This window comes from Heteronotia binoei, chromosome 8, assembly GCF_032191835.1.
Source record: "Heteronotia binoei isolate CCM8104 ecotype False Entrance Well chromosome 8, APGP_CSIRO_Hbin_v1, whole genome shotgun sequence".
Classification (NCBI taxonomy): Eukaryota; Metazoa; Chordata; class Lepidosauria; order Squamata; family Gekkonidae; genus Heteronotia; species Heteronotia binoei.
In genome coordinates this window covers 5529844-5554287 of record NC_083230.1, presented here as the reverse complement: position 1 = coordinate 5554287, position 24444 = coordinate 5529844, and the positions used below count along the sequence as shown (strand labels likewise).

The 24444-nt window shown below is 47.4% G+C and overlaps 1 protein-coding gene across 1 annotated transcript in view; it reads right to left on the bottom strand.

The window, feature by feature from the left end:
* Window positions 1-24444, bottom strand: part of FAM185A (family with sequence similarity 185 member A) — a 128535-nt gene that overhangs the window by 17966 nt on the left and 86125 nt on the right. Inside the window, exons 8-9 of the mRNA XM_060246071.1 lie at window positions 10500-10598; window positions 8123-8257 (exon numbers count right to left, since the gene is read on the bottom strand). Coding sequence (XP_060102054.1) covers window positions 8123-8257; window positions 10500-10598 — 234 coding nt within the window. The remainder of the gene's footprint in view (window positions 1-8122; window positions 8258-10499; window positions 10599-24444) is intronic.

Below are 24444 nucleotides of genomic sequence, written 5' to 3'. Positions count from 1 at the left end.
GAGTTAAGAACTCTAAAGTATTTTGAATAAGTTTCCTTTTATCCGTTTTTTTCCTTTTCTTTTTTTTGTGAACTTGTTTGTAATATTTTATTTGTTGTTTATTTTGATTACAACTGGTGTGTAGCTAACACAACAGCAGATAGATCGGCTAGTTTCACTGCATAGTATAATTAGTCATAAGTGTACACATAATTGGTCGTTTTTGGCTACTGTTCAGCTTTGAAATTCAAAAACTTTGTTTTGCAAATTCTTTCTACTAGACAACTGTTTATTCACTGCTTAGTATTATTGAAACATCTAATTACTAGGAAATGTCCTCAGGATATCAAATCGTTTCACTCAATGTCCGTGGCCTTAATAACTGCATAAAACAAAAAAGAATTCAATCTCACTTACTCAAGCTTAAGCCACTCATTACATTTCTACAAGAAACCCACATCAAATCCACTGACCGGTCACTTTTCAAATCCACATGGTTTGGATCCCAATTTCTAGTCCCAGGCTCTTCAAAAGCCAGGGGCACAGCAATAATAATTGCAAATAACACCAGATTTGATCTTAAAGCGCAACTGGCAGACCCACAAGGCAGGTTTATTTTCGTGAAGGGCTGGCTAGAAGGTCAACTGATAACGATGGGCTCTGTATATGCCCCCAGCTCCTCTCAGATCACATTTTTAAAACACACTTTCAAAGAGCTGCAAAATTTTACTGAAGGAGAAGTGCTATTAGGTGGAGACCTTAATTATATTGCAGATAAAAAAATGGACAGATCAGGTTCAAAACATCTCATCTCACACCAAAGAAACTCCTTTACTCAGTTGCAATCTTTATTTGACTTACACTCACTTAGTGACATATGGAGAGTTAAAAATCCAATAACAAGAGACTATACATATTTCTCACAATGATTTAATTCTTACTCCTGTATAGACTATATTTTAGCATCACACCAACTGGCAGAAAATATTTCAACAGCGGAAATAGAGATCAAAGCATGGTCAGACCACTCACCAGTAACATGCACACTTTTTAACCCCAAACAGACTTCTTCAGAAAGAAGATGGACACTCGGGACCTCAATTCTAAGACAAGAGGAGGTCAAACTACAATTATCTAACCACATTCAATTTTATTTCAAAGAAAATCTGCCAGAACACACATTTCACATTTCACTCTATGGGAAGCTTTTAAAGTGACCCTCAGAGGCCATTGTATCTCAATAATAGCACACCTGAAAAAAGAGCGAAAAGAAACAATTAAATTGTTACATAATTCGATAAAGAATCTGGAGTTAGCATATAAGAATACAGGAAATAATCAAATTTATCAGAAATTACTGGTGGAAAGAAAAATATTAGAATCTCTGGAAAATGAAGCAATCAAAAAAAACCCTTAATTTATACAAAACAGAAATACTATATAAGATCTAAACAGTCACTCCGCTTTCTTGCTTGGAGAGCGAAAGAGCAAAAAAGATCTAGATTTCTCCATTCCTTAAAAGATGACACAGGGTAAATTCATACCTCCACTGACCAAATCATTAATAGTTTTGCAAAATATTATTCGGATCTATATTCAATCAAATCTCCTGACACACAGAAGATTAATACATTTTTACAACACAACAAATTGGTTAATAAAATATCTGTAGAACATCGCCAATTCATGGAGTCTGAAATAACATCACAGGAAATAGAAACAGCAGTTAGCCAATTAAAAAATCAAACCTCCCCCGGTAATGATGGGTACCCTCCAGAATTTTTCAAAATTTTTAAACAAGACTTAGTTGAACCACTGAAAGATCTGTGTAACTCAATCCTAGATACAGGGATTATGCCTTCTTCTTGGGCTCAAGCCAATATTATTGTCATTCCCAAACCAAATAAAGATCATATGCTTCCGGACTCTTACCGCCCTATTTCACTCCTGAACGTAGATACAAAAGTTTTTACAAAAATCTCGGCCAACAGACTTAAATCCATTCTTCATAACTATATAGAGATAGAACAATCCGGTTTCCTTCCACACCGCAACATTATAGACACAATCAGAAAGACTATAAATGTAATACAGCATTGTACTCAAAACAAAAAAGAAGCTTTAGTACTGTCACTAGACGCTGAGAAGGCTTTCGACAGTGTTGAATTCCCCTTTCTAAAAGCGGTTATAAATCTCATGAGATTTGGTCTAAATTTCAAAAATGCTATTGAGGCAATTTACAATCGCCCCTCAGCCAGACTCTACATAAACGGCAACTCCTTGCAATCCCTCCCAATCCAAAAGGTTGCCCCATGTCTCCTCTTCTTTTTCTTATGGCCTTTGAACCCCTAATGGAAGCAATAAGACAAAATAAAGACATAAAAGGTATAGACATAGGACTCTCAATTCACAAACTGGCTGTTTACGCTGATGACTTAACTTTATATTTATCCTCACCAGCAGAATCTCTTACAGCACTTCAAATGTTACTTAAGTCATTCAGTCTAATCTCAGGCATTACCTTTAATAATAAATGATAAATAAATAAATAATAAATAAACTTTTTATTTATACCCCACCCTCCCCGCCTAGGCAGGCTCAGGGCGGCTAACACGACATGGTAAGACCATGATACAAGTAAAACAATATATAATATAATTAATAATTTAAACAATAAAACCAATAAAACAGTATGACCTTATAATACAATTAAATTGCGTGTAAGATGGCTCAGTGTTGTTGATCTTTTCGAGAGTTCCGTCTTAAAAAGCTAACCGGAAGAGGGCAGTTTTGCAGGCCCTACGGAACTGGTTAAGATCCCGTAGGGCCCGCACCTCTTCCGGCAGTTGATTCCACCATTGGGGGGCCTTTGTAGAGAACGCCTGCTCTCTAGTAGTTTTCAATTTGGTTTCTTTTGGCCCAGGTATTTCAAGAAGAATTTTTGAGCTTGATCGCAGTGCCCTCTGGGGAACATATGGAGAGAGGCGGTCCCTAAGGTAGGCAGGTCCTCGACCATATAGGGCTTTAAAGGTGATGACCAGCACCTTGTAACGAACCCGGTAAACAATTGGCAGCCAGTGCAATTCCCGCAGCCCAGACTGCACATGTTCCCACCGAGGCGGTCCCAGTAGCAGCCTGGCTGCGGCATTTTGCACTAGCTGCAGTTTCCGGGTTCGGTGCAGGGGCAGCCCCATGTAGAGGGCATTACAGTAGTCTAACCTCGAGGTGACCGTTGCGTGGATCACTGTTGCCAGGTCGCCGCGCTCCAGAAAGGGGGCCAACTGCCTTGCCCGTCTAAGATGAAAAAAGGCGGACTTGGCAGTAGCTGCTATCTGGGCCTCCATTGTCAAGGGAGGCTCCAGTAGAATTCCCAAGCTCTTAACTCTGTGCACTACCAGTTGCGCCCCGTCAAAAACCGGGAGAGAGACCCCATTCCCTAAACCGCCGCGACCCAGGCAAAGGACCTTTGTCTTCGCTGGATTCAGTTTCAGCCCACTCAACTTAATCCAGTCTACCACGGCTTGCAACGCCCGGTCCAGATTTTCCGGGGCATTGTCAGTCCAGTCACCCATCAATAGATAGAGCTGGGTGTCATCAGCGTACTGATGGCAACCCAGCCCATGTCTCCGGGCGATCTGGGCAAGGGGGCGCATAAAGATGTTAAATAACATTGGAGAGAGAACTGCTCCCTGTGGCACCCCACAGTTAAGTGAGTGTCTCTGGGATAGCTCTCCCCCAATTGCCACCCTTTGTCCCCGACCCTCAAGGAAAGAGGAAAGCCACTGTAAAGCTGACCCCTGAATCCCTGTGTCGGCAAGGCAGCGGGCCAGCGGCCGGTGATCAACCATATCGAACGCAGCTGATAGGTCCAACAGCAGCAAAACCGCCACGCCGCCCCGATCCAGATGCCTCCGGAGATCGTCCATGAGAGCGACCAAGACTGTCTCCGTCCCATGTCCCAGGCGGAAGCCGGACTGGAATGGATCTAAGGCGGAAGCGTCCTCCAGAAACCTCTGCAGCTGCAGCGCAACAGCCCTCTCAATAACTTTGCCCAAAAAGGGCAAATTTGAGACCGGCCGGTAGTGTGCCAATTCGGTCAGGTCTGATGTAGCCTTTTTTAAGAGAGGGTGGACCACTACCTCCTTCAGAGGGGCAGGAAATCAGCCCTCCGAAAGAGATCTATTTATGATGTCCCATATAGGACATCTTAGCTCCTCCAGGCAGGCTTTAATTAGCCAGGAGGGACATGGGTCAAGATCACAAGCGGTTGCACGTGCAGCAGAGAGGACTCTGTCAACTTCCTCCAAGCTGAGTGGGTCAAAGTGATCCAGGATCAAACTAGAAGGCAGGCATGGAGCCTCGAGTTTACATACTGAATCCAATATGGCAGGGCATTCACAGCGGAGTGATTGGACTTTGTCTGCAAAATATTTCGCAAAAGCCTCACAGCCTATCTCTAATTCCTTAACATTTGGTTTGCCCTGTGGCAGTGTAGTGAGTGTTCGAATTATCCTAAATAATTGTGCCGGGCGTGAATTTGCAGACGCAATCTTAGCCGCAAAGTACGTTTTCTTTGTGGCCTTGACTGCCATCTCATAGGATCTCATAAATTCTCTACAAGATGCTCTAATCGCTTCGTCTCGAGTACGCCGCCATTGCCTCTCTAGCCGTCTGAAGTCAGAAATTTTTCCTATAAACCTTACCAATTCCACACAGCAACAATTGATCCTAACAGGACATGAGAACTGGACAGAAAGCTCCTGGAGACTATTAGGAGTACATATCCCTAGGGATATCACAAAGCTCAAACAATACAAATGTGACACCTTACATAAATCGGTTCTACAACAATTGAAAAACTGGGATAAGCAAAAATTCTCCTGGCCTGACAGATTTTAACTTATAAAAGTTTTATAATCCTGACTTCCGGAGTTGGAAAGATGGGGAACTGACGCATCTCCCTTTCATGGAGTGGACCAACGCCTTTGCTCTGGACATAAAAGGTGTTTTTATCACCTGCTGTCTACCCTCCCAGTTATGGGAAGAGTCCAAGACATGGTTGCAAGATTTTGAGGAGTTTAACTGGCTGGCGAGGAGTCCCGCTGGGGCTCCTTTTTGGCTTTGAAGAATCTCCCGTGAAAAATCGCATAACAACGTCTACAAAGGCTTTTTGGAGTTGACATAAATTCACCCAACCCCAACTTTCTATGGACTACAGACTACTGAAGATTGGAACACTCGGTGTAAGGAAGTTTTGGACACTTGATAAGGTACAATTCTTATCTTTCATTCCGGGTCTAAAAGAATGTTTTTAAACTAAAGAAACAAAGATTTGGAACTATTTGCAAAGAAGTAAAGCTGTGTTACAGAGGTTGGGGGTGAAATCGTGGCTTTGGGACTTTAATAGGTGCTGTAAAACTAAAAAAAAAAGATTTGTTTACCTTCGTGGCTTCTGCAAAAAAATCCCCCATCATAACAAAGCCTCGGCTTGCAATTGGGAAACAGGAAGTGACGATCGAAATATCTCGAGAGTGGAAACCATTGAGAACGGGACTTCACTTCCAGAGTCAGGAAACAGCGCTGGGAGAAGAGGGACACATCCTAGACCTCCAGGCCTACTCTAGCCCAAAACATCATAGAGTTGGGGCCTGAAAAAGTTGTGGCTGCCATTTTGAATTACAAAACTTTAAATATTAATATCTTGGCCCAGGAAGCTCTGAGGACGGCGATTTTGGGGTTGCTGACGAGGGCATGCTCTAATCTATTGAACCCTGTTATAGGTTTGTAGTTTGGTGAGGTCAACTTGGGGTCTATTATATGCTATGGGAAGACTGATGTCTGATCCAAAATACGAACTAAGAACATGTGGAAGAGCTGGCTCAGTAGAGGGCAAAATGTCTAAGATTGCCCAAGAACAGCTGGATGCTATGGAGGCCAGATTAACAAAGGCAATGAAAGATTTGATAACTACAAGTGAGAAAAAGTTGACTAAAGAGACTAAAGAGATAACTAAGGAACTAACAAAAGAAATAAATTCCAGTGCTGAAGCTGTAAAGAAAGAGATCAAGAAAGAAATTGAAGATCTGAGGAAGGAGTCACAAGCAACAACACAGAAGATGCAAGAGGTGGAAGATAGAGTTACAAATCAAGATGTTACAACAAAGAAGGTTCAAGAAAAAGTTCTACTACAAGACTGTAAGCTGATGGAGAACTTTGTACGTCTGAGGGGGATGCCAATAAACAATCAAGAGGACTTAAAGAAATATATCATGGCTATTATTGCTGAATATTTGGGTGAAGAGCCAGAGAAGACTGAAGATCAATGTGATTACGTGTACAGAGTCAATTAAGAGTTTGCCAGAAGGCGTAAATTGCCAAGAGACACAGTAATTAAATTTACCACTAGAGATATAGTGGGAAGGATCTTGAGCCAACAATTTGCAAAAGAATTGGTGGTGGAGGAGAGCAGAGTCAGAATAATGAAGGAAATATCAAGGAAGGTCATCAGTGACAGAAGACAATTTAAACCTTTGACGGATAAATTAAGGGCAAAAATATACAAGATATAGATGGATTTTACCAGCCAGACTTACTTTTGAGTATAGCTATTTAATTCTTTTTAAGTATTACACTTATCTTTCATCGATCTATTATCACATCAATTATAACTGTTTGTTGTAATTATCACTATATTTTCTAACTGCTAATAAAAGGAGCTATCATATATAGATTAAAAAAATTCTTTCTAATCACCTGTCTCCCCCATTTTCCCCAATTTCAGGTTATACTTTCAAAAACCACCAAATGTCTCTTAACTCCCCATTGCTTTTCAATATAGTCCTGAAACTTCTTCCATTCATCTTTAAATTTTTCTGCATCACTGTCTTTCAAGATTCTAGTAAGTCTATCCATTTCACTCCAATGTAAAGTTTTTAAAATCCAGTCCCATTTATCTGGTATTTCAGCTTGCTTCCACCTTTGTGCAAACAATGTTCTTGCAGCTGACAACATATACCAAACCAAAGTCCTGTCTTGCTTCGGAAAACTTTCCATTTGTAATCCTACCAGAAAGGTATCTGGTGCCCTTTTAACTGCATATCCCAAAATCTTCGACATCTCTTGTTGAATCATTTGCCAAAATTGTCTTGCTTTTTCACATGTCCACCACATATGATAAAAAGAGCCTTCATGCTTTTTACATTTCCAACAGCGATCAGATGCCTGCTGGTTCATTTTTGCTAACGTCTTAGGGGTCATATACCACCTGTGCTGCATTTTCAAACAGTGTTCTTTTATATTATTACATGTTGATATTTTCAGAGAGTTCTTCCATGGGGCCCTGGATCCTCTCGTTGCTAGCCTTAACTAGCCAAAAGGGACATGGGTCCTGTAGGCAAGTGGTGGGCCTAACAGCTCTCAGGACCCTGTCAACAGAGAGCAGGTTGAAAGAATCACAGACTGAAGCCAAAGACAGTCAAGGGGCCTCCAGTTCACTCACTTTATCAAAGTTAGCAGGTAGGTCATGGTGGAGCGACAGGACTTTATCCGTGAAAAAGCTCATAAACGTCTCAGAATCAATGGCCAAATTATTCTCTCTCTTTGAGCCTCTTGTCATGAGGGTTGTTAAAGACCAAATTATCCTAAACAATTGAGCTTGGCATGAGCCCATGGATGTGATGGAGGTTGAGTAGAACTCCTTCTTCGCAGCCTTCACCACCTCCTCATAGGATTCCACCAACATCCTATGAGATGTTCAAGTTGCTTCGTCACAAGTACGCTGCCAAACTCACTCAAGTCGTTGAAGCTCTTGTTCCATCCCTGGAGTTTTTCTGTATACCAGGGGAATGACTTCCCCCTGGAGCATAGAAGGCATCAGGGTGCAAACTGCTCAATGGCTTCAGCAAGACAGGAATTCCAGTCTCCTACCAACTCATCTAAAGAGGTGCAGAAGGGGCTGTGGATCCGGCATAGCATTCTGGAACCCAATGAGGTCCATTAGTCTCCACAGGCGAGCAAAAATCAGCTCCCTGCCTAGAGAGGGAGGAGTGGAAATGTCCAGCTGGGCCTTCAAAACCAAGTGGTCTGACCTGTAAAGGCAACTCTTACCAGTTACCATCAGGAGACTGTAAAAGGCAAGTCTTACCAGTAACCATTATGCAGCCCTCTCTGGAGACATTCTGGGTCCTCTGTAGTTGAACCTCAGGGCTCACGTCAATCTTGCTTCCAGATAAGTGCAGATAAGCTTTAAGCGTGGCAGGTACCTTGACTGTAATGGAACCTGTTATAACATTAAAATGAAATGAAAGGATTCATGAAAGGATTCCTGCATTATGCGGGGGGGGGGGGTGGACTAGGTGACCCTGGTGGTCCCCAACTCTATGATTTTATGTTAACAGACAAGGCATGCCTGAGCCACAGTCAAATAGAGGACATCAAAAAATGAAACTCAGATGAACGTAGGCATATTTATTCATTGACTTAATTTATAGTCCACCTTTTCCCCAGATGGGACCAAAACTGGCTTATATTGTTCTCCCCTCCTCTATTTTATCCTCATAAGAACTTTGTGAGGTAGGTGAGGCCAAGAGTGTGTGACAAGCCTACAGTCATCTAGCATGCCTTCCATGGCAGAATGGTGATTTGAAACTGAGTCTCCCCAATCCTAGTCCAGCACTCTAAACATTGCACTGCACTGATATGAGCCTGCTGCTCTTGCCAAGAGTCTCCAGAAAGCCACACAGTGACACCTTCATAGCTCAAGAGGAGGTCTTTTATCTTTACACCATGTGTGCCAAGGCACGGTGGCAACAAGCACTTGACCAACAACCTCCTATCTTTTTCTCTCTACAGACTTAATGAAACTTTGTATTTAGCTCTAGCGCTAGGAGGAGGGCTAACTTCATTTCTGCCTCAGAAAACAATGAAAGGAGCAGACCCTTGCAGCACCATCCAAGCAAAATTACACTTCAACAGGCTTAGAAAACTATAACTAGGTTTAGACTTTTTCAGTACTAGTACTTTAAAAAAGAACACAAATTGTGATGATAGTTAGAACAGCCATGCTTAAGCACCTTTTCTGCGGGTTCACCTCCCCTCCCTCATGTTGTTTCTCCTTTCCTTCCCTACTTCAATTCAGGGTTTTTGCCTTCCCTCATGTCATTTCTCCTTCCCTTAACCCCCCCCCCCTTAATTCTAGGGTTCCCTGCCTTCTCTCATGTCATTTCTCCTTCCCTTCCTTTCTCCCCCCCCCTTTAATTCCAGTGTTTCCTGTCTCCTGGCTCCACCCCCGAATTTTAGTGGGCCACGGAGAAGTGGTAAAAATAACTGGGCCATGGGGGGAAGTTTGGGAAACCCCTGGACAATTAAATGGAAAACTATGAGCTGGACCCACAGTTTCTGCAGATGCAAGGATAGAACATGATTTCTTCTCCCTCAGCCACCAAAATGTTCCCCTGAAATCCAGTTCCTTGGGGGGTCCTCTTCCACAAGAACAGGATTTCATAGAACATCTTACCAAGGGAGGAGGAAATCATTCTGCATGGACAGAAATTCTTGAGCCCCTGGAAACATCTAGCCTGAAGCCAGCATATGGTTTGCACTTCCCTTCTAACCAGAACTGGTAACTATGTAAAAACCCATGGCTTGAGTTCAAGTTTGTATAACAAGCACAACCACTATAGTTTGCCAGCTTGTACACAATCACTGTGATGGAATAATTTTTTCAAACCTTCATGAGGTTTGACATAGCAACAGGCTTAGGTATTATGGTTTAATTACCGTATTTTTCGGACCATAAGACGCACTTCCCCCCCCCAAAAAAAAGTGTGTGTGGGGGGAAGTGTGTGCATCTTATGGTCCGAAGGTACATACCTGGGGGGGCGATCCGCTGCCTCTGCCTCCGATCCGGCGCTTCCCCCATGCCTGCCTGCCTGGCTCCATCTTCTTCAGGCAAGCGCTGGGATCACTCCACGTGGCCCCACCGCAAACCCAGCACTTCACAAGCGCCGGCTGCGGAGGGGGCAGCATGCTTCCTCCTTGTATGTCTGCCTGGCTCCACCTCTGATGCTTAAAGCAAGCGCTGGGATCACTCCCTCCGCTCTCCGATCCCAGCGCTTGCTTTAAACATCACAGCTGAAGCCAGGCACACAGGCAAGGAGGAAACATCCGCCCCCTCTGCAAACCCAGCGCTTCGTGAGCGCCGGCTGTGGAGAGGGCAGCGTGCTTCCTCCTTGTCTGTCTGCCTGGCTCCACCTCTGATGTTTAAAGCAAGCGCTGGGATCTGAGGGCGGAGGGAGCAATCCCAGCGCTTGCTTTAAGCATCAGAGGTGGATGCTTATGATGCTCAGAAACCACAATGCTTATACATGGGTCTAGGAGTTAGCTTCAATAAACATTGCAAAATGATAAATAATATACATTTTAACGTCATTGAACTCTGTGGATAATTTACCACATGTTGCCCACTCAAAATCTAATTTTTTTATTCACAGGTTCTATTTAAAAGGTTCTTATTTACTAACCATTCTGAGACTTTAGATCCACTTCCCCTTCCTGACTAATTGTATAAACATCAATCTTCCCTTGATATGTGGAAGCTTTTAGGAATCCTTCTGAAGAATCTGAAAAACACCAAGAAAATAACGATATTTAGATCTGAGCAGACTGAGACTAATTAAATGGTATGTTTCATGGGACACTTTTAAAGAGCTTCCAAGCAGGGTTCTGTGGCCTCGGGGTTTCCAAAATGCTTCTTTCCTGAAAAAGACTTCTGTTCTGGGACATGATGGTCTCCCTGTATTTGTATTTTACTCGAGATTCACTGAAATTTAGATACAGAGAACATGTGGATATGGTTTAGAAAGAAATGTAGCTTAATTCTTCTCTAAATATTCAGTTATAATAATCCCCCCCAGAAGTTTTCATTTTTATCTCTCTAGGAAAACAGAAAAAAGGGATCACCAAAGCCAAAATTATATGCTGTTTCTAAACACAGCATATTTACAAAACACAGAGAAAGACAGAGAAAGGAGACATGGAATTGTTTTTTCTGGGAGGCATTCAAATGTACTCTTACAAATACTGAAGTCCAGCAGGACTATCACCTGCAGGCAGCAGTCTCAGCATGGAGTCTGAGACTGCCTCTGCCAGTTCAAAGAGGACACCCTCTGGAAAGCTGACCAGATTCTACACACTGCAGATCTTTTAAATAAATCCTTTACATGAAATCTGTTAAATAAATCACTTAAATGAAAACCAAAGGCTAGTAATTTTGCATCAAGAATTTGCAGAAAGACAATAATGGAATCTCTCCCCTTCTGGTCTTTCAGTTAGGGCTGGTGAAGGTTAGCATATTTAACTAAAATAATCTGAGATAAAACAACACTATCAGAGACATTCAGCTGGGCTCCAGTCTAGTTGCCACGGTCAAGCGGCTGAGGTAGAATGAAGGCCAAACTTTATGACATGTTTGGCTACATGTCAGGTCAAGGATACTCCAATCCAACTTGCTTTCCTCACAGCTGCACAGCAGCTGTATGGAACTTTATTCCTGAAGTGCCACATGGCTTAAGTCAGCCTTCCCTCCCAAGTCTAGGGATGGTTGTGGTTTGTCCTGCTGCAGGGTTGCATGTGAAATAGCATGCACTATGTAAAGTAGAGATGAGCACAGACAAGTCCAGACTGGCATGGGCCAAACTGAACTATCTGAGCTTTTCACTGTGGCTCAGAAGAACTCAGAAACAAAATATCATCCAGAAAAATTTGAACGAGAAAGCTTTTGTGGGGGTGGTCTTCTGTAGCCCTGAAAATGCCAGTACGGACCCTCCCAAGCTCCACAGGCAATGCTGCTAGCCAACCAGAGAAGTTAATCTCCAGTCTTCATGGTGAGTGTAACAATGGAACTGCACATGTTGTCTTTGTTAATTTTGGGTCTTTGGGAGTTCTGGGTGTCCTTGGGTTCACACGATAGCGTTGCTGGTGGCCCTGGCGGGGGGGGGGGGTGGATTGCTGGATCTCTTGACTATGATATACACTGCCACACAAGATTTCAGCATTAGTCTGTCAGGGACCAGGGGGAATTGCCTCCCCTGGGTTTCTGTGCTGCAATTCTTCCTCCCACCCTTGTTTCTCTGCTGCAAAGGGTATTACTGCTTTTCATCCCTGCCATTTCTCATTGGGTTGTCCATGACTGGATCACTTTCAGAGTGACTGCTATGGGTTCCCTCATCCTTCTCCATCTCAAACCCCACCCCTTTCTCTTGGGTTTTCTGCCAAAATTGTTCCACCCCACCACTTTCTAAGGTTCTGTTGATTGTACTGTTCCAGAATTACTACCTGGGGTTCCCTTTCTGCTCTTCTCCAATATACCCCACTGTTTTTTAAAATGTAATAAATTTCTGATACCTATGGAACTCAACAGGATTTGATGCATTAGTAATTTTCCCCATTATAAAAAGCTTCCATAATTTAATGGCCCATTGTTCAATCGTGAGTGTTGAAGAATCTTTCCACTTCACTGCAAGTAAAATTTTAGCAGCTGCTAACAATATTGCCAGCCTTTCAGAATCTATTTTGTCGAGTTGTAGGGCAGGCCAGTATTCTAAAAGAACAATTTCAGGTAGATTATCTAGGCGAACACCCATAATCTGTTCTATTTTGGAAAGAAATCCCAGAAAGCAGAAATTTTAGAACAAGCCTACCAGTTATACAGAAAGTCAGAAGAGCATCCACATAACTTCCAACATTTATCAGAACCAGTTTTGTATATTTTTAGAAGGTGGCCCAGAGATAAATAACATGTATGAGCCACTTTAAAATATTGATAACAGAGAAAATAGGAGATAGATTACTTGGAGCCCTCCAAACACTAGGCCAATCATCTGGATTCAGTCTAGACTGACAGTCTTGAACCCATTCATTTTGCATGAGGGAAGAAGTAGGGGAGAGTGTTGGGATTGAACCTAATAAACAATATATACCGAACAGAAGAACCAAATGAACCAAATGATGAACCAAATTGGGCTTTAAAGATTTGTTCAAATAGAGATAACGGGTGTGACAATGCTGCTTTAATTGGAATAGAGGTCAATAAATGATATAGTTGATGATATTTAAACCATGGGATAGCACAGTCTATTTGTGTTTCAATGTGGTCTTTCGATAACGGTTTACCTTCCTGGAATAGATCCATTAATCTAGGCAGGTCAACAGATCTCCAAAACAGATAAGTTCCAGGATCCTGTCCAGGTTTAAACCAAGATTGATTAACAAAAGCAGCATATGGAAAAATGTCCAACAGCAATTTCAACCACAATTTATCCCATACCTTAAGAATATTTTTCATTAATGGGGTCTAGTAAAGTGATGATGACCTAGAATTCCAGCAAAATTTTGCTGTAGCGAGAGGATATGTTAAGGACATCTCAGCTTGCAACCATCCAGACGAACAGTCTTCCGAGAATGTACATATAAGGTTTGTTAAAACAGCTGCATAATAATAATGTAAGAGGTTCGGGAGTGCAAAATCTTGTCTAGGGTATTTGTATAAAGTAGTAGCAGAAATAATGGAGGTTTTCTGAGCCTCAAAAAATTTATTTAGTGATGTTTGCCTTTTGGATATAACAGTCGGTGATGAAAAAAAAGAATTTTGGCAATATAAATGATTTTGATAAGTGTAAACAATCAGCTAAAGTTAATTTTAATGTATGCCATTGATTTAAAAGTGACTGGATTTCTTTATGTTTTCTCATAATTGAATTCATTATAGATCAGTTAATTTAAGGGGAATGTGAACATCTAGATATTTCCATGAACATTTAATCCAGTTATAGGAATAAATTTGCTGTAATATAAATAAATTATGCAATTTGGTCTTGGTAAATTTATAGAGTAAATGTCCGATTTAGAGACATTCATAATCAAGCCAGAAGCTAAACCAAAATTTGTCAGAAGGGGTTGAACAACTACAAGTGATATATATGACTATGTCATCTGCATAAAGGCAAACCTTATGCTGAAGGGAGCCTGCAGTAATTCCTTGAATGGTGGAATCCTGACAAATGGCTTCAGCCAGTGGCTCAATGGCTAAGGCAAAAAGAAAGGGTGACATGGGACAACCCTATTGAGTTCCCCAATGGAGATATATAGTGTCTGAAGTGCTCCCAGTTACACAAAGTTTTGCCAAAGGTGACTATATATAGATTTAACAGTTGAAATGAAGTTATTATTCTTTACTAGGATGTTGAATAAGGTTATAGTCTCTGACTGGAGAAAAGTCACTGTGCATCAGAAGGTCCTATGAAGGCTTAGGTAGTGCGGAGGAAGGTGTTTCTGAGATAATGTATGTGGAACCGCTTCCACATCAACTTCCTTGGCAGAGGGGTTTGGGATAAATGTGCACAGCTGTCATTTTTTAATTTCAAAAGTTCTGATTTTAGCTGCTTCAGTCTGTTTGTGATTTCATCTTGCTCTGAAGCTGGCAAAGCTGTAAAAGAACTAATCAAGTCCTCTTCCAGAGTGATATCAAGGAGAGAACATTCTTTACTAACTGAAGGAACAAGAGAGTCATTCCAATTAATTAGATCCTGATGAGAGGCTTCGAATGAAGTTTCCTTAGGAGAACTATTAGCCACTACAGAGCCAGAAGATAGCTGAGCTCTTAAACAAACAGGTGGAACTTGGATTACATTAGAAAAAACTCTAACTGATGGGATTTCTTTGGAATTTAAAAATATTTTAATTCTGAGAAAAAAAGTGATGGGATAGATGGACTATCAAAAGTCAATAAAACTTTGTGCCCCTGGTATGATTTCCCAAGAGATTCCACTGTAGTTAAGTCCAAAGAATTAATTTTGTTTCCAAATAAGGTTTTCATGTTCTGAATCACCTTAGGTTTGTATTCCAGGAAGGTATATGTCCACCATAACTGGCAATATTTAAACAAATTTTATGTAAAAATCATCATGGTTTCCAACTTGAGGGGAGCGAGAGTCTACATGGCCTCTCAATCCTTCTCCCTTAAGTGGCTGAGAGGGCTGTCCCATACTTGCTTTTTCAACAAGTGGAGATTTTATTGCTTACGTTAGAAATTTGCTGAGTTAGGAAATCAAGCTTTAACCCTATAAACTTTAAATGTTGAAATATATTGACTACTGCTCTTGCAGATGGTATAGAAAGCTCTCTCAGTATGTTGTATAAAATGCTATTATTTTTCCCATCTTCCTGAAATAAAGAACTTAGGACTTCATTTTGTTTCTCTTGCAGGGCTTTATACTGCCAGTTCTCAGATATACTTGTATTTCTCACTGATTTGAGGTAGAAACATTGTACAAGAGATATTTACAGGGGCAAAATAGTCCCCAATCTTACTTTGCTTGGACAATGGAAGGGAAATTAAGTGTTCTGATCCACAGGAGTGTTAACAGACTGTCTTGTCCTTCTATGTATTTTACCCCCTCCTGCTGTTAAAGTTAGCTCCTTCAGACAAATAAATTCTGCAGCTCATCACTCCTCTGCTAATTTCACCTTTCAAACTTGTTAGATATAAAACAAACTGCAGGAATTTGTCTTGGTCATCAGCCCTTCCTTCAAGTTGAAGATGCCAACTAATTATCTAATTAGGCATGCCAGCCTTTAATCAAAATATTCCAGGATATGCAGCCCCAAATTTAAAACAAAGTACAGTTCCAAGTTCTTAGATATGTTAAAAAACAAAGCTCTAAAAAAGACAATTGATGTTGCAAGCAACATTAAAATACTTAATTTGGAGCTGTGAAATCAGTCATCTGCGGTTGCTCCTTCTCCACTGTTTACTGGGACTTCTGCTTGAAATGATCCACAGTCATTGCCTTGGTTTGGCCCTTCCTTATATTCTAACACTCACCCTATTTTTTGGGGGGGGGGGATTCTACTGCCCGCACTGATTCAGAGTTGCTGCCCGGGGTTCCCTTTCTGCTCCTTTCCAATACACCCCCTTTCGCCTAGGTTTTCTGCCAGAATTGTTCCACAGTCATTGTCTTGGGGCTGCCTCCTTCCTCTGCGTCTCTAATACCCACTCCACTCCAACGATTTCTGGAGTTCTACTGTCTGGGGTATCCTTTCCACTCTTCTCCAATACACTTCACTTTTTCCTGGGTTTCCTCCCCCAGTTGGCCCAGTCATTGGATTGGGGTTGCCTCCTTCCTCTGCATCTCTATCACCACCACCCCACACACACTGTTTGGGATCTGTTGCCTGAACTATTCCAACATTTCTTAAGAGATGCATCTGGAAGAACATGGGTTAACTTCCTCCCCTCCTACTTAATAAAGGTTAAATTGCACAGTCAAGCCCTGCTTGCTGCCAACCCTCAAGAGACAATGCATTTCTTAACAGGGGGACTGCCTTGGGGGCTGACCTTGCTAAAAAAAAAAAAAAAAGCAAGCATTTTTCACAATTATAAGATTATGCTGATTAAAGGACAGAACTTTCTTTTGCTTTCATGGGGAATACACCACCATGCTTTCTCATTTGCATGTTCATCCCACAATACAGGGGTCTGGGAAAAGGAGATTATATAGGAGTTTGCTAAGGGTGGGCAATTCTATACAATTATACAGTCATCACTCAAATCAGCTATTGGAGTAACAACATTTTCTGCTCAAACAAATTTGTCTTTCGGTTTATATTTACTTCCATTCCAATAGAAACGTCATTTGTAATTATTAGGAGCTAAAAGGCTTTTCTCTTTTTTGGGAAGCATTGCAAACACTTCCATGGGAGAAATTCTACACTGGAACACTAATAATTGATTGTTAAAGAGTTGTATCTCCTACTGAGAAACCAAATGTAAATGCTCATGTGGAATTTCAGCCCGGCATGCCTTCGTGGCAGCATTTTGTATTCCATACTTGCATCTGTTTCCCAGACTTGTTGAGTCTGCAGAAATGGCATTTGTCTAAAGGCAAGGTGATCATGAGGTGTTTGCACAGCAAAATAGTCAGTTTCCCTTTTGTTTTCACTGCTCTCTCCCCAATCCCCAAATGCTATTTTAAGTTTTCCTAAGATCAAAAGGCAGATCACATGTTTCTAATAAGACCAGCTGAAAGGGAAAGCAAACATTTGCATGCAAATACTTCTGTAGTGAAACCCTGGGCTGTGTGAAGCGATGGGCCAACTTGAAGGCTGCTGAGAGCTCCTACGGGCACGCATACAAAGTATAATATAGTGCATTGAGAGCAAGGAGGAGATGATGTTCCAGTGATCATAGCTCTTTATTGAGTTACAGCATGGTAACGGCTGAACTATGAGACTGCTGAACTGGGCCAATAGGGTCAACTATATACACTTCAAGGTTCCCACGCTAGAATGCCATTGGATCATTCAAAGCAGCAGGGGGCCTGTGATTGGAGCAGGGCAGCAGGGATTTGGATCCCACTGCCCATTGTTCCTGAGTCCCCAAGCTCAGTCCTAAAGGCTCAGTCCTAAAGGCTCCAATGAGCCAGGCAGGAACACTTAGGGTGGCCAGACCGTCCCGGTCTCCCGGGACTTTCCCGGTTCTGGCCCCCAATTCCCGGCTCCCGGGCTGGGTATACCGGGACCATTAAGAGGTCCCGGTTTAGCCAGCCAGAGAGCCGGGGGCCGCGCGCCCGGGCGGGGAAGGCGGCGAGTGAGGGAGGGAGCGACCCTGCGCGTGCACAGATCGCCCTGCGCACGCGCAGGGACGCTCCCTCCCTCACTCGCCGCCTTCCCCGCCCGCGCACGGGGCCCGGCGGTGGCGGCGGAGGCCCGGGAGGGCGTCGGAAAGGCCCGCGGGGGTCGCTGGAGGCCCTCCAGAGACCCCCGCGGCCTTTCCGACGCTTCCCCGGGGCTCTCAACCCCCACCCCCTGTCCTCCTCCGCCCGGGAGGGCGTCGGAAAGGCCCGCGGGGGTCGCTGGAGGCCCTCCAGCGACCCCCGCGGGCCTTTCCGACGCTTCCCCGGGGCTCTCAACCCCCACCCCCCGTCCTCCTCCCCCGGGAGGGCGTCGGAAAGGCCCGCGGGGGTCGCTGGAGGCCCTCCAGCGACCCCCGCGGGCCTTTCCGACGCTTCCCCGGGGCTCTTAACCCCCACCCCCGTCCTCCTCCCCCGGGAGGGCGTCGGAAAGGCCCGCGGGGGTCGCTGGAGGGCCTCCAGCGACCCCCGCGGGCCTTTCCGACGCTTCCCCGGGGCTCTTAACCCCCACTCCCCGTCCTCCTCCCCCGGGAGGGCGTCGGAAAGGCCCGCGGGGGTCGCTGGAGGCCCTCCAGCGACCCCCGCGGGCCTTTCCGACGCTTCCCCGGGGCTCTCAACCCCCACCCCCCGTCCTCCTCCCCCGGGAGGGGGTCGGAAAGGCCCGCGGGGGTCGCTGGAGGCCCTCCAGCGACCCCCGCGGGCCTTTCCGACACTTCCCCGGGGCTCTCAACCCCCACCCCCCGTCCTCCTCCGCCCGGGAGGGCGTCGGAAAGGCCCGCGGGGGGCCTTTCCGACGCTTCCCCGGGGTTCTTAACCCCCACCCCCCGTCCTCCTCCCCCGGGAGGGCGTCGGAAAGGCCCGCGGGGGTCGCTGGAGGCCCTCCAGCGACCCCCGCGGGCCTTTCCGACGCTTCCCCGGGGCTCTCAACCCCCACCCCCGTCCTCCTCCCCCCGGGAGGGCGTCGGAAAGGCCTGCGGGGGTCGCTGGAGGCCCTCCAGCGACCCCCGCGGGCCTTTCCAACGCTTCCCCGGGGCTCTCAACCCCCACCCCCCGTCCTCCTCCGCCCGGGAGGGCGTCGGAAAGGCTTGCGGGGGTCGCTGGAGGGCCTCCAGCGACCCCCGCGGGCCTTTCCAACGCTTCCCCGGGGCTCTCAACCCCCACCCCCCGTCCTCCTCCCCCGGGAGGGCGTCGGAAAGGCCCGCGGGGGTCGCTGGAGGCCCTCCAGCGACCCCCGCGGGCCTTTCCGACGCTTCCCCGGGGCTCTTAACCCCCACCCCCCGTCCTCCTCCCCCGGGAGGGCGTCGGAAAGGCCCGCGGGGGTCGCTGGAGGCCCTCCAGCGACCCCCGCGGGCCTTTCCGATGCTTCCCCGGGGCTCTCAACCCCCACCCCCCGTCCTCCTCCGCCCGGGAGGGCGTCGGAAAGGCCCGCGGGGGTCGCTGGAGGGCCTCCAGCGACCCCCGCGGGCCTTTCCAACGCTTCCCCGGGGCTCTCAACCCCCACCCCCCGTCCTCCTCCCCCGGGAGGGCGTCGGAAAGGCCCGCGGGGGTCGCTGGAGGCCCTCCAGCGACCCCCGCGGGCCTTTCCGACGCTTCCCCGGGGCTCTCAACCCCCACCCCCCGTCCTCCTCCCCCGGGAGGGGGTCGGAAAGGCCCGCGGGGGTCGCTGGAGGCCCTCCAGCGACCCCCGCGGGCCTTTCCGATGCTTCCCCGGGGCTCTCAACCCCCACCCCCCGTCCTCCTCCGCCCGGGAGGGCGTCGGAAAGGCCCGCGGGGGTCGCTGGAGGGCCTCCAGCGACCCCCGCGGGCCTTTCCGACGCTTCCCCGGGGCTCTCAACCCCCACCCCCGTCCTCCTCCCCCGGGAGGGCGTCGGAAAGGCCCGCGGGGGTCGCTGGAGGCCCTCCAGCGACCCCCGCGGGCCTTTCCGACGCTTCCCCGGCCTCTACCACCCCCCCCCCCGTGCTGGCGGAGGCCCGGGAGGGCATCGGAAAGGCCTCTCCGCCGCCGCCGCCGGACTCGCCGCCGCCGCCGCCGTAGGTAAGGGGGCCGAAAGCGAAGGGGGGGGCTGGCGGTTGGGGGTTTGCCTTCCTTTCTTCCCTCCCTCCTTCCTTCCTTTCTTCCTTCCCTCCTTCCTTCCTTCCTTCCTCCCTCCTTCCTTCCTTCCTTCCCTCCTTCCTTTCTTTCTTCCCTTCTTCCCTCCCTCCCTTTCTCCCTCCCTCCCTCCCTCCCTCCCTCCCTCCCTCCCTTCCTTCCTTCCTTCCTTCCTTCCTTCCTTCCTTCCTTCCTTCCTTCCTTCCTTCCTTATGTTCTTATGTGACACAGAGTGTTGGACTGGATGGGCCACTGGCCTGATCCAACAGGGCTTCTCTTATGTTCTTATGTGACGCAGAGTGTTGGACTGGATGGGCCACTGGCCTGATCCAACAGGGCTTCTCTTATGTTCTTAAGTGTGACACAGAGTGTTGGACTGGATGGGCCACTGGCCTGATCCAACAGGGCTTCTCTTATGTTCTTATGTGACGCAGAGTGTTGGACTGGATGGGCCACTGGCCTCATTCAACAGGGCTTCTCTTATGTTCTTATGTGACACAGAGTGTTGGACTGGATGGGCCACTGGCCTGATCCAACAGGGCTTCTCTTATGTTCTTATGTGACGCAGAGAGTTGGACTGGATGGGCCACTGGCCTGATCCAACAGGGCTTCTCTTATGTTCTTATGTGACGCAGAGTGTTGGACTGGATGGGCCACTGGCCTGATCCAACAGGGCTTCTCTTATGTTCTTAAATGTGACACAGAGTGTTGGACTGGATGGGCCACTGGCCTGATCCAACAGGGCTTCTCTTATGTTCTTATGTGACGCAGAGTGTTGGACTGGATGGGCCACTGGCCTGATCCAACAGGGCTTCTCTTATGTGACAATACTGACTTTGGTGGACCCAAGCACTGATTCAGTGTAAGGGAGCTTTGTGTTTGTGTCTTCTAGTGCAATTTTGTTCTCAGATCCTGTATTTACTTCATCAGTATATGGGATAAGGCACTTTCTCAACTGTGCTGCATAATGCAGCCTATTTATTTTGTCCTGTTGGCTCTGTTGGCTCTATCTGCGCCACCTTCATCACTTTCGGGGTGTGGATCCCCCAGTGGAGTGGTCTCCCGACTCCCTCCGCCGGCTGTTTCTGATAGCCCTGCGCCCCCTCTTTCATTTGATATGTGTCCCGTGCGGGTGCCACCCTCCCGCCGGGAGATGCCGCAAAATGAGCCCCCTTGAGGCTTATGGCGGCAGGGCTCGGGGGAAGCGAGCTAGACTGCTGTTCTTTTGAGGGGTTATAGAGTGTTTCGAGCCCATCCCTGTGGCATCGGTCCCATCATTGTGGGGCCCAGGGGGCCGGCGCAGCGGCACGCTGAAGCAGCCTGTCGGTCACTTCCAGGTTCCTGTCCTGCATCTTGACTGGTGTTATTAGTGACAGGCTGCTTCGGCGTGCCGCTGCGCCGGCCCCCTGGGTCCCACAACGATGGGACCGATGCCACAGGGATGGGCTCGAAACACTCTATAACCCCTCAAAAGAACAGCAGTCTAGCTCGCTTCCCCCGAGCCCTGCCGCCATAAGCCTCAAGGGGGCTCATTTTGCGGCATCTCCCGGCGGGAGGGTGGCACCCGCACGGGACATATATCAAATGAAAGAGGGGGCGCAGGGCTATCAGAAACAGTCAGCGGAGGGAGTCGGGAGACCACCCCACTGGGGGATCCACACCCCGAAAGTGATGAAGGTGGCGCAGATAGAGCCAACAGAGCCAACAGGACAAAATAAATAGGCTGCATTATGCAGCACAGTTGAGAAAGTGCCTTATCCCATATACTGATGAAGTATATACAGGATTTGAGAACAAAATTGTTTCCGGCGGTGATATTTGGGGGATTTTTGGGGACGTCACAGGAAGTGCTGTGAAGTCACTTCCTGTTTCCGGCAGGTGACGCGGGGGAAATGATGTCACAGGAAGTGATACCACTTCCTGTTTCCGGTGGTGGCATGACATCACCGGAAGTGACGTCACCGGAAGTGACGTCACTTCCTGTTTCCGGACATAGTCCCTTAGGTAGGCAGGCTTGCGGTGCTCCCACGTGGACCACCTGAGCCCTGGAGTGGGCAAAGGAGCAGTCGTCACTTCGGGCATGGCCCAAGACTCAATTGCATCATTGATCCCGGGCCACCACACATAGCTGTGGGCAAATGCCTTCATCTGCATAATCCCCGGATGGGTCTTGTGCAGCGCAGTTAGAACTCACTGACGCAGAGCCAGGGGCACCACACCCTATTCCTCCATAGAAGGCACCCCTTGTCCTGGCGGAACATGTAAGCTGTAAAATCTGGGCCCACTCGACTGTCGGGCTATCAGCTCGACACCCAGTCCAAAACGCAGGTCCTTGGACAACAGGCATGCAATGTCCTTCGCATGAACTGGCCAGTCCGGGAGGGATTTAAAGAGGAGGATCTGGTGCTCTGGAGCACGATCTGGATCCCCCGATGGCAGTGGCATTACCTTCTCTGGCCAGAACTGGAGAGCATACTGGTATGCGGCCAGGGAGATGGACCACCGCAGGACCCAGGTCGAGAGCATCTGGGGCATCTGGCGGTCAGTGGTGAATAGGCTGAGCAGGGGTATATGCTCCATTAGGATGGTGAAGAGCCAGCCATAAAGGTAATCATGGAACTTTTTAACCCCCGCCACTATGGCCAGATCCTCTCTGTCAATTTGCGCATAGTTGCGCTCTGATTTTTGCAAAGTCCTTGAGTAGTAAGTCACCGGGACCTCGCGGCCATCCAACAGCAGATGGGCTGAGACAACACCCACCCCCGTAGGGAGAGGAGTTGCAGGTCAAAACAACTGGCAGCTGCTCGTCAAAGTGCGCCAGCAAGCTATTAGAAGTTAAAAGGTCCTTCACTGCCTGAAAGGCGGCAATTTGCCAATGGCCCCAAACTCAGGGAGCCCTCTTGTCCAGAAGCCAGTGGAGGGGCTCAGCCACTGCCACCTTGTGGGGAAGGAAGATGTGATAAAAGTTCAAGAGGCCGAGAAATGCCTGGAGCTCGGCCTCGTTGTCTTGCGCTTGGTGGATTCTGCTGGCGTCCACCATGTAGCCCAGAAAGTCAATTTTTGGGACCCCCAGGAGGCACTTTTCCTTCTTTACCTTCAGGTTGGCTGAGGCGAAACGCTGGAGCACTGCATGGAGGTGGAAGGTGAACTCTTCCTCCATGGCAGCGGCTATTAGCACATCAAAGAATGGCTGGACCCCAGGGATGCCTTTTAAAAGAGTCCATTAGGTTCTGAAAGATACCTGGGGCCACGCTGAGCCTGAACTGGAGGCACTTGACTCAGAAAGCACCCCTGTGAGTCATAATAGTTTGGGCCTCAGCTGTGGTGGCATCCACTGGAAGCTGCTAGTATGCTTGAGCCAGGTGTAGCTTTCCAAAAATCCTGACTCCTGCCTGTGAAGCGAGAACATGGCTGACTACTGGGACTGGTAGGCATGGTCCTGCAAAGCCTTGTTTATGTTACATTTATAGTCTGCATAGATGCGGACACTGCCATTGGGCTTGACCAGGGTCACGATGGGGGTCTCCCATCATGGATTAGTGACCGGCTCCAAAACCCCTTGTGCCACGAGGCAGTCCAGCTCCTCCTCTATTTTTGGTTTCAAGGTGAAGGGGACGCACCTGGTCTTGACCCTTATGGGCTGTACAGTGGGGTTGAGCTGTAAGGATATGGAACCCCAGTGTAAGTTCCCAGCATCCCATCAAAAACCGATGGAAACTCTGCACAAACCTGTTGGAAGTCCATGCATGTGGGGGTCTGGTGGATGCCAGTCATGCAGATCCCTAGGGGCTCGAACCACGCCCATCCCAATAAGCCCAAGAGGGACCCGGCAATGACTAGCAAGGGCAGTGTTCCCTTGTACTGTCCATATTTGACCTTAAAGCATCCGGCCCCTTGTACAGCAACCTCCTGTTTCTGGAAGTCCCACACGATTACTGGGGAGGGGTATAAACAGGGTCCCTCCCTTGGGCACAGTTGCTTGAGAGTCTGGGTTAAGATTACTGTAAAAGTGGCCCTCGAGTCTATCTACATCCTACATGGAGTGCCCTCAATGAACACGGTAGACTTTAATGTGTCTGGAAAGAGCATGGATAACTGGCATACCTGGTTGGTGGACATGGTGAGGGAGTGCAACTCCTCGACGATGGCAGCCTCGTGGCGTTGGCCATGTTGTCACTGGGGTCACCCCCCCCCAATGTAGGGCGGCTGGACTTAGACCTGCACACGCGTGCCAGGTGGTCCATCTTCCTGCACAGGTGGCAGATGGCATCCCTGAATTTGCAGGAACGGCACTCGTGGGGTTCCCCACAGCTGGCACAATCCCAGGCAAGTGCAGTCTCCGTTGCACGTGGTGGTGGCCATCTCTGAGCTGCACGGTAAAGCTTTACAGCATCTTCTCCCTCTAAGTTTTCCAAAGTAGACGATGTGGTGGACTGATGGGTGGCAGCTGCGAGATGATCCTTCCTGGATTTCTTGTAGGCCATCGCCTCCTTGACCACCTTCTGGAGAGCAGTGTCATCCTGGTCCATGAGCTTCCACTGCAGCTTTTTGTCCCTAAAATTGAAGACGGAATGATCCCGCAAGGCCTCTTCCAGACTGGGAAAGTCGCACTGTAAAGCTAGCTTTTGGACGTAGTCTCCTGCCGGCTCGTTGGACTACTGGTTCCGCTTGAAAAAATCAAAGTGGTGG